Source organism: Bidens hawaiensis, unplaced genomic scaffold (genome assembly GCF_021521415.1).
Source record: "Bidens hawaiensis isolate Kalapana, Puna unplaced genomic scaffold, B.hawaiensis_p1.1 tig00028461_1, whole genome shotgun sequence".
Classification (NCBI taxonomy): Eukaryota; Viridiplantae; Streptophyta; class Magnoliopsida; order Asterales; family Asteraceae; genus Bidens; species Bidens hawaiensis.
The window spans coordinates 237,771-248,339 of NW_027494643.1; the positions used below are offsets into that span (position 1 = coordinate 237,771).

Sequence of the window (10,569 nt, forward strand, 5' to 3'; positions counted from 1 at the left end):
TGTCTTGATCAGACCGATTGAAGAAAGAAAGAGAATGGTATCCCATTTCGCTTTCGGGTTAGGGTTTTTATCGTGAAAAGACAAGGGTTGTTTGGTATTGAGATAGATGGGGATAAAATTGATTACATGTTTTCGATGATGAAATTGATTTCATGGTTTCTAAATAAAGTTTAAAGTAGGGTTGCATTGAGTTTGGTAATTGATGATAAAATAAAGAAAATATAATGTTCAAGTTTCATGTTAATAGCCTAAGAGCATTCCCCGACCATCTCATTTTCAGTCTTCATCTCTATAATTACACTGAAAACAAATATATATTTTTCTCTATTTTTTATTAAGTAATATTTTGTATATATTTATCATTATATTTTATCTGTACTTCATTCACAATCATTTAAAAGTAGAAAAAAAAATGATGGCAAAGGCAAAGAGTGATTCCTCAAATTTAAAGTTGAACAATATATGAGAATGTTCTAACAAGTTAATCAACAATCAAGTATAAATAATACAGACTAAATTAACATAATTAAGATTTATTGTATTATGGATGTGGATCCAGCAAAATTTTTGTGTTTTTTTTTGGGGTGTGGTGGTCTCTTTCTAATTTGAGAGAGAGAAACTCTTTTATTTTGATTGTGTGATTTGTTTATAAAAGTTTACTGTTTTAAAAAAATAATTAATGATCGATCTATAGAGATAATTAAATAGATCAATTATGATTAAGTAATTCGTTCAAAAAGACTATTAGTAGAGGTAGCGGCTATTGTTAGGTTGACCCCCAAAAACATTGTATTATTATGTTTCGCAAGCTCTAAATTAGTTAATTTAATATACATAAATTTTAAAAAAATAATATAAAAGCTATAAATAATTAATTTAATACATATAATAATCCCAACTTTGAAAATAGCTGTCATTGGTCCCAACTTTCACCCTATTTGTTTTCATTGGACCACTGTTAAAAAAAACTTAACGGTGTTAAGTTTTTTCGAAATTTCAAATTTATATTTTAGGGCTTTTGATCGAAATGAGGATACGAGTCGATTAATGTAAAACTTACCTCCAAATGATGGTCCAAACGACTAAAGGATGCTTCAATTCCGGTGTTTAAACTTTTAATTAACAAAAATCAAGATGTTTGAAGCGTCATTTCAAGTTAAGTCTTACATCAATCGATTCACATTCTCATTCCGATCAAAAGCCCTAAAAAATCAATTTGAAATTTGGAAAAAACTTAACGTTGTTAAGTTTTTTTTAACGGAGGTTCAATGAAAACAAATAGTGTGAAAGTTGGGATCAGTGACAGCTATTTTCAAAGTTATGATTATTATCTGCCAACTACATTAAGTTGAGATTATTACAATCCAATTTTCCTTTAGAAAATACAATATAAAGATTTTAAAACTCTCTCATTATTAGGCGTGCAATACATAGTCTGATATATATTAATTTAAAAAATTTCAAAATATTATAAACGCTTGTAAATTTGATTTTAACTATAATACATACAACTATTATTTAACTGTATCATATTTCATCATTAAATTAAAAAAATACCACGTATAAGTTTATTGTAAGGTTCTTACAATTCTTTACAAAGTTAAGTCTCTAATAAATATGATCACACAAGCGGCGTTCAATATGTGATATACATTTCTTACAAAGTTAAGTCTTTAATGAATATAATCATACACGCGGTATTAAGGATGTAATATACAAGCAAATTGTCAAAATCATGTGCTAATATTTTCTTTTTCTTTTCTATAATAAAATGGAATTCCTTTATGAGTCAAATTTGGCATGTTATCTAGTTATATTAAAATTAATGTAGTCGTTTCCCACCTGATTCCTTAAGTTTTTAGACCATCTTTTGCATGTGGTAATTTAACTACTACTACTTAATTAATGACTTAATCCCAAATCTCATTCCTTTTCGTATCCACAAATTTTCATGGAAAGCAAATAAGTCTTGCATTGAAATGGTCTAGCTAAATAATTATATAGCTTCAGATACGTATAAATTGTTAACATCTCGTTTTAAAAAGACTAAGTCGGGTACTAGAGGTAATTTCAAACGTTGTTGAAAAAAGTTGTAAAACTTTATTTTTTTAGTATAATAATAATGATAATTAAAATCTTTTGAAAGCTTAGTGATACATTTAAAATTATACAAATAATATAACATAATTATATAGAAAAATTGTATCTAGGATGAACAACATATATAGTAAGTTATCTTCGTAATATACAAATGGTCAAAATTTAAATGTTATGAATATGGATGTAAGTGTAGATATTGGGGACATCTTCGATAATCATTAAAAAAATTTGAGTCGAAGACGAAAATGTTTGGCCTTAAATAAAACTGTTTTTTTTTTAAATTGGGGTTAAAGAATTAAATTTTAAATAGATATATTGGGTTATAAATTTGTTGTGCAAATTATTTTTTAAATTGACTTAAATGAATTAGATAATTGGGTTTAAACATTATAAAAATATATATTTTTTAAAAAGTAATTACATCTTTAAAATTTAGACATATTAGGTTGATTAGGCCGGAAACAATCCCTCTTGATCCCCTACGGCAATGTCTCAGGGATCATGGACATACAAAAAAAAAATATTGAACAAAATAAGATACGCCTGTCTGGTAGAATTAAAGATCGTGGAGCATCAACAAGAATAATATAGAACAACATGTGTTTAGTAGAATTAAAGATTATAGAGCATCAATAACACCTATTAAAAAATGAAAACCCATAAAAAACCAACAAGACTTATTAGAAAGAGGCCCACAACTAAAGGCTTTGTAAGTCCCACATTAAAGTTGGTTACACCAAAATGGTCTATGGCTTATATCGGACATATTTGTGAGTATTCACATCTCTAATACATATCTTGATTAAGACATAAACATACTTGACTGTTATGAGTAGTCAATATGTGAAAAATAAATAATAATAATAATAATATAATTAATAATAAATAAATAAAAACAACCTGAGTTGTTTATTATCTGCGTTAATAAACAAATAGTAACTAAACAAGTAGCAAGTATATAGCACCTTAAAATCGGCACACGTTACTTTTGTAAATGGGTCGATGCTAGTAAGGCCTAGTCGTAACGTGTGGTTAACTGAAAATTAAATGTACATCGACCCTAATATTTTGTAAATCATGCAAGTATATGAAAATGTTGTAATTATCTATGTTAAGATTTCCTTTAGACTTAATGGATTGGATGGATAACTCTTCGTTAAGTGTGACTAAGAAAGAAGTTGTAGGTACGATTATATAAGTGTCTTGGTGGGTTATTTGGAAGCTTTGGAATGATTTTGAATTATAAAGAGTCGGTCAAAAACTCGTGGTTATGTATTTTTCTTTTTATTGGTTATCGAGTAGGAAAAATAAGTGTTGGGTATCTTGAAAATAATTGATGAAAAATCCCATGATTTCATGTAGTCATTATTTTCTTTGCCCGTCTAACTTCTTGTTGGTCGGGATTTTATAAAATTCCACCGTTTATAAAAAAATAAAAATGTTGTAATTAAACTTACTAATGTTTATAAAGAGAAGGGAACAAAATGGAGCCTCTTTTCCTCTTTAAAATTATGTTTTTAGAATTTTTATTTTTTAGTTTAATTTCAGGGTGTTACAAGCAAAATATATAATAATATTTGATTTTTGATTTGAAATTAAAGCAAATCAAATACATAATTAGAAGGTTTTCACGTCGATCTTTTTTTATTTTCATTCTAACCTATTAAGAATTCTAGGATTATATTCAACAAGACTCACTTTGTAGTATATTTTATTAATGAAAGAAGTAACCACTAAAGTCCAACAATATTACTTTTTTCACCAAGGTCCAAGGACCAAATAGTCTATGCAACGTTTAAAAGTATTGTGAAATGACCAGCCACCAAGAATTACAATTCATTTTATTTGACCTATAGTTAATTCTTTTCATTGTGCTCCATGTATCCCACATGTCCAAACTTTATCCATTTTACTTGATATGTAAGTATGTGGGATCAAATTTTATTTTATTTTATTATTTTTTTAAGAAAAAAATGGTTTGTTTCGTGAGAAGTGTAAGAAGAATTTTGATTTATCTGATTAAAAATTAAATGGTTAATACTAAGATGTGAGAAAATCTTAATTGCAACCAAATTAAATGTTACTATATGTGATAACAATCTTTAAAAAAGTTTTTATTTGTGCAATATCGCACTCCATGTTGCAACAAATGTTCATGCGTTTTCGTACTCCAGACAAAATGTTTTGGCAGAACGCAAAGAGATTTCTAAATTTTCAAAATTAATCTCTGAGTGTAGTCAACAGTGAAGCCAATTATTTGAGTGGCCTTCGGGCAATGAATTTATAATTATATTTAGTTAAAAAAATTTTGTAATTCTATTTTAAAATTCTTAAAGTTTATATTTTAACTAACTTTTTTTAAATATTTTTTATAAATTCTTTGAACGTACCAACAACGGTCGACGCAGGCTACGCTTATAGATTGTTTTTAAAAATTTTGAGGTTAAAACAAAAAAGATTTAACATTTTATCTATACACGCTGAAACATCAAAACATTTGCTGCCACATAGAGTTTGATATAACATAAAAAAGTTTTTTTTTCAATACAATTTTCCTATTAAGAGTACGTACACATGTTACGCAACTAAAGTGTTCATGCCAAGTGTGTTTTTGCTCAAAGATTGAAAGGTTGACACAAAATTTAAATGGACTTGTATAGTTGAGGAAGTAACCATTTAATTTGTTTATTTTTGGATATTTATGTTTTTTTTTAAGTTAAAAAATGGAGAATTGTCTAGGTATTCCATACTATGTGACCCAATAGCAAAATGTCACCATCAACTGGCTCAACCCGTCATTTGGAACCCTTAAGCGCCTCTTAGTCATCTCCAGTTCCAAGGAAACCACTTGCGCCGGCCAAGGCACTTAATTCCGAGGGCACAAATTTTTTATATATATTTCAATTTCTTTTATAAAACAGATAAGCCTTAATCCTCTTATTGCATATTGAACCAAATCTTTTTTTATACGTATAATCCATTTGAGGTATTGTGCCTACGGGCCTTTTTATTTCTTTACTCGTTAGGACCGACGGGCCTTGTATATCGGCTCGACTGACACATTTAAATTTTCGAAGACGGCTTTAAACTCAAATTTTCTACCACTACACCACATTATAAATGGCAGATATTTATAGTTATATAACTTATATCATAAGTTCATAACACTTTTTTTTTAATTTGATTTGATTTAATGTAAACAGCCGCCTCTCTTTATTCAAAACAAATTAATACTAATTAATTCAGCTACCTTTATAATACCTTTCTTCCTCCCATATTTTCTTCTTCCTCATACCACAAACCACACTTCATAAATCTCACACGTCTCTCTTATTCTTCTCTCTCTCTCTCTCTCTCTCTCTCTCTAAAATGGACAACTTTGCCCCTGTGTTTCCCTACAACTCATCCTCTCCATCTTCACCAACTGTTGTTTCATCACATCTGTCTTTGAACTTAATGACAGACAACAACAACAATAATAATAATAAAAACTACAACAATAGTACTTACCATCACTTAGAGGATATTGATCATGGTTTAATGAAACAACTTAATTGCAGCTCGGCGGAAGTAGGGTTGGAACACGTGTCTCCAACTACTAGTGGCTTTGGTAATAGTGAAGGAAATGATTTGAACTCTGCATCGGGATCTGGGTCCGGGTCGGGTAAGGTTCATGTTAAGAAAGGTGATAAGAAGATACGGAAACCTAAGTGCGCGTTTCAGACTAGGAGTCAAGTGGATATCCTTGATGATGGTTATAGATGGAGAAAGTACGGTCAAAAAGCTGTTAAGAACAACAAGTTTCCAAGGTTTGGTTTTTTTGTTCCTTGAAAAGATTATTGATTCTATGTTATGTTTTGTGAAAATAAAAGAGATTTTGTGACTCCCGTGTTCCATCCAAGTCGGGTTGTTATCTAAGAAATTGTATAACCGACTACTTTCTCTCTCTTCCATCTATTGACAATCTCAGTCGTTATCTTTCTTTCCTGACGGAATTCCCAATATGTATCTATCTCGGATATTCTGGCTAGTCCGTTTCTCTTTCTTCCACATCAGACCATGATCCGAAACTTTTTTCCTCTACCAAGATGGTTTATGGTGAGTCATGAATCTCGGTTAGACCTTCTTCGTCCCTATGTGTGTGTGTTGGGGTTGGGGGGGGGGGGGGGGCGATTAGCCAATATGTTAGCTACCACCTCCTCCCCCACTCTCACAGATATAGTTTAGCTCCCCCGTCTCTCTCTCTCTCATGCTCTCTTAATATGTTTCTGTTTCCTTCACATCAAATCACGATTGATATTTGTTTTCCACTATCATAATGACCTTATGGTGATCCATGAGTCTCTATTAGAGCTTTTTCATCCTTGAAGATGGGGGGGGGGGGTACTAGCCTCCACGTTAGCTACCCATTAATCCCTCTCTCTTCCCATGGATTTAATCTCTCTCTCTCTCTCTCTCTCAAAACTCGTCCGCCATGACTCATGTTTTTTAAATAAGGCTAGTCTTCATTTAAGTAGTCCTCTTCATCGCAACTCTTTCAATGGGCGTTCAAATGTAGGAGAAGGGTCGAATTCAGGGACACAATTAGAAACAACTTTATATTCATCTTAACTACCCTCTTTCAATTACCTTTTGATTGTTAAAAATTAAAACGGTATCTTTAATCTATATCATGTTTAGCATTAATTAAAACTCATGTTTAAACTTTACTTCTTAAATTCAAATCATTAAACTTTAGTTGGTACGCTCGCATGTGGTTGTTGCTCATAATCTTTGAATAAAATATTGTTTCCATGATTTATCTTCTACATGGTTTTACATATAAATAATTATTTATCTATACTTAAACGTGTGGTACAATATATATATATATATATATATATATGCCATATATAGATATATACATACCACTACATGTACAGACATACATGTGCATGCATAAACAGAAGTTTGCATGAGGGTGGAAATCAATTCATATAATTTATCTAACGCATTCGAAATTAAATGGATCATAAACATAGAATAGATACACAATATAGTATGCGGGCGATGGTTAAGACTCGTGATCTTACAAGTCTTATATTCGAAACCCCATTCAAACAAGTTTTCCTTTATGATGGCATCCTCGGGTGAGTCAGGCCTGTAACGTCAAAATCAGTATAGACAGTTTGCATCCAGTCTCAGAAAGATTCGCTCGGGGTAGTTCCAAACGTTATTAAAAAAAAAGATACACGAAATAGTTTTGATGTATTTCATGGCATAAAACAAAAAATATATAAAATAAACACTAACATGTACATATACCTAAAATAAGTTTTCTTTAGAATTTCACTTCCCATTTATAGATTAAACACGTATTCTTTAGAAAGTTATACATTTTATTATTACTAATTAATATTTGTGTATGATTATTAATACAGGAGCTATTATCGATGTACGTATCAAGGATGTAACGTGAAGAAACAAGTTCAAAGGCTATCTAAGGATGAGGGAGTCGTCGTGACGACTTATGAAGGAACACATACACACCCGATCGAGAAATCTACCGATAATTTCGAGCATATTTTGACTCAAATGCAAATCTATTCTTCTTGCTAGCTAAAGTTGGAAAATAAATAAAGCCTACACAAGCTAGCTATTTAGATGATTAAATTCACAATGCTTTATTTCTTGTAATCCTTTGTGTTTAAGTTTCTAATTAAACTTATATCTTTATTTAGTAATTAAAATATACCAGTTTAAGCTACTCAAACCCAATCCATATCATGAAATTTGATGTTGTATTGTATGTGTACCTATATCTTCATATTTTATTTGTATTATGTGATAAAGGACTGCTAAAATACAAAATTATGTTAGTTTAGATAAATCAAGGACTAAAAGCTTATAGATATTCAAATTCTAACTTTGATTTGTTCTCACTTGTGTTTCAAACATGCGTTGAAGACATTAGTTGTGCGATGTAATTTGGCGGATGTCTGACACTATTAAGGCTTGCCATTTCAAACGACGGAACTCTGTCAAAACTTGAAAGAAATTATAGGGGTAGGCTACGCTCGGGTTGCGAGATTCATTGGTCAAACTGGTGGAAGGGAGACAAGTGGGATGGGATCCGTCATTCGAAATGGCGGGTCACAAGCGAATTATTGTACTAGTTCCGTCATTTGAAATGATGGTACACCTGCAGGCTGCAGCTCACCTGAAAAAGCTGACACATTCTGAAACTTGTTAGGATTTATCATTTGAATTGACGATTACCTAGAAACCAAAACATCCTTTCTCTCACCTAAAAACCATTTGTCTCCATCGTTTTTTCAAAAATTTTCTTGCATTAATGTATAGAAGATTTTAGTCTCATACTCTCATAGTGGATAAATGTTGAAGTTAGAAGCAATGTTTTAAAAATCGGTTTTTTACTCGTACCGGATTGGGCTAAAAATGTTACAACCAGTTGAACCGGGTTATACCGGCCTACTGGGAGGTTCAACCGGTTGAATAGTTTACCTTATAATCTCCTACAAATGCAACTTTAACTTCAAAAATAACCCAAAAGTAAATGATTCCATAACAAAAAATATCCAAAAGTTAATCCAAATTTTAAAAAATAATACAAAAAGTACTCAATTAAAAAAAATAGTACTAAAGTTTACACGTTTGAATGCAAATTATAGGGTTAAAAGTAATTTTGAAAAAATATGAGCCACAAATATCAAAAATTTCTCGGACTTAAAACCGGTTTGCTGGTAAAAACCGGTATTTTAGAAAAAACCGCCGGTATGATGTTCTAGCAAACCGGCCAAAAATACCAGGCTCAAAATACGGGTATGCTGTGCGAAATTCGGTTTAACCGGTTCAACCAGCCGGTTTGAACCGGTTTTTAAAACATTGGTTAGAAGTAACTTTAAAAAGTGTATAAGTTAGACGGTCTTAAAATATAAACTATACATATCCTCCCCAAGTAATTAGAGTCTATAGTAATGTTCTTAAATGTTCTCACTACAAAACACACACACACACACTATCATATATACATCTACATATGCATACCACATAAATATTGCAAAGTGTTATTTTTCAATGAGAAAAACGTTTGAACGTTGAAGGGCACACATACTTATTCGTGAGCTCCTTCATAGTTGCAACTTGCAAACATTTTCGCTAGAAATGGTTATGACAGTCGTACCCCGTGCAATGCGGGGGCTTGCTCGTCAACCGACTATCACACCCGTCTAACTAAGAAATTAAATTCAATGTGTTAATCAGATCTAATGTTTTAGATGCAGTGAACATACTTGAATAAATTTGACCCGTTGATCATAATTTTTTTTTTTATCTTTTGTGAGTTTTTATACTTCACTTACTTTTTAGAAATAATAAACAAGTAAAACATTTTATTACACATGTGTTTGTTGAGACTACTTTTTATGCTTATGTTTTATATCATTTCTAAAAAGGGTAAATGAATTAAATTACATGTAAGTTACAACTCAAAAACAATAGATATTCAATTGTGTGTCCTATAGGCTAGCTAGGTGTGTAGCTAGTGGACCAAACTCACTTGCGGCCTTGTAGTTATAGGCTAGATGACGGCTCATGTCTTAAATTGTTATAGATGTTGCCATAATTATGTTCTAAGACTCGTATATATGTTACATTTACCAACATTTGGTTCTAGAATTGTCTGCTTGTGGGATCAAAATAGACTAAAGGGCTGCTTGATTCATTCAGATCCTAATGAGCCAGATCTGAATGAGTCTCTGTCCCATTCAACAACAACATAAGTCTGAATGATTCATACCCAATTTTAATTATTCAGATGCTTTTATTTCTGGAACCAACAGTTTGAAGTCTGAATGAATCAGATGTTTCCATCTGAATACAACAACCCCTAAGTGCTCATTGATAATTGGTTTGCGGTCGGTTTCTACTGTTGCTTAAACATTTATTTCACTTTTTCTCCAATATTTTTGTATTTGATATGTATATTCTGTGAATAAAATCTGACATTATGCCTTAAGTGATCTATAAGTATTTCAAATCTTTACTAACACTCATTACAGATGGACATATTTTTTTAACTAGCAAATATTCAACACCATCAGACATAATTTTTTAACTAGCAAATATTTCAACACCATCACTATTACTCTCCTTATTTTTTTACTCCCAACCAAGATTTAACCTGAGTTTTCACCAAAGAGGGCACTGCTCTTACTACTGTGCCAAAAGGAAAACAAATACGGAAAATTACGAAGTTAAACTTGCACTAACTCTACCAATCCAAACTCGATCTTTTGCACATATGCTCATCTACATAACAGAATAACCTTTATTTCACCATTTACTTTTGTAAACCGAAATAGTTTAGTAATAAGAACCATGCCATTTCTTATTTTCAATTCAAATCGTCGATAATGTTGTCATTTTCCTTATTTGTCTGCAACCATTGGTGGACCCACACTTTTGATG

At 31.2% G+C, this 10,569-nt stretch overlaps 1 protein-coding gene across 1 annotated transcript; it reads left to right on the forward strand.

Annotated features, from left to right (window-relative positions):
• Positions 1 to 5,281: 5,281 nt before the first annotated feature.
• On the forward strand, positions 5,282 to 7,865 carry LOC143577094 (putative WRKY transcription factor 12). Its single transcript, XM_077061029.1, has 2 exons — positions 5,282 to 5,909; positions 7,521 to 7,865. Exons 1-2 carry the CDS (start codon positions 5,470 to 5,472, stop codon positions 7,696 to 7,698), a joined length of 618 nt encoding a protein of 205 aa, XP_076917144.1. The 5' UTR covers positions 5,282 to 5,469; the 3' UTR covers positions 7,699 to 7,865.
• Positions 7,866 to 10,569: the final 2,704 nt, after the last annotated feature.

Bases quoted from the DNA above. Each gene is read 5' to 3' on its own strand.
- LOC143577094 (XM_077061029.1), top strand. From the start codon at position 5,470: ATGGACAACTTTGCCCCTGTGTTTCCCTACAACTCATCCTCTCCATCT. The intron at 5,910-7,520 runs GTTTGGTTTTTT...TTATTAATACAG, and splicing joins AAGAACAACAAGTTTCCAAG to GAGCTATTATCGATGTACGT.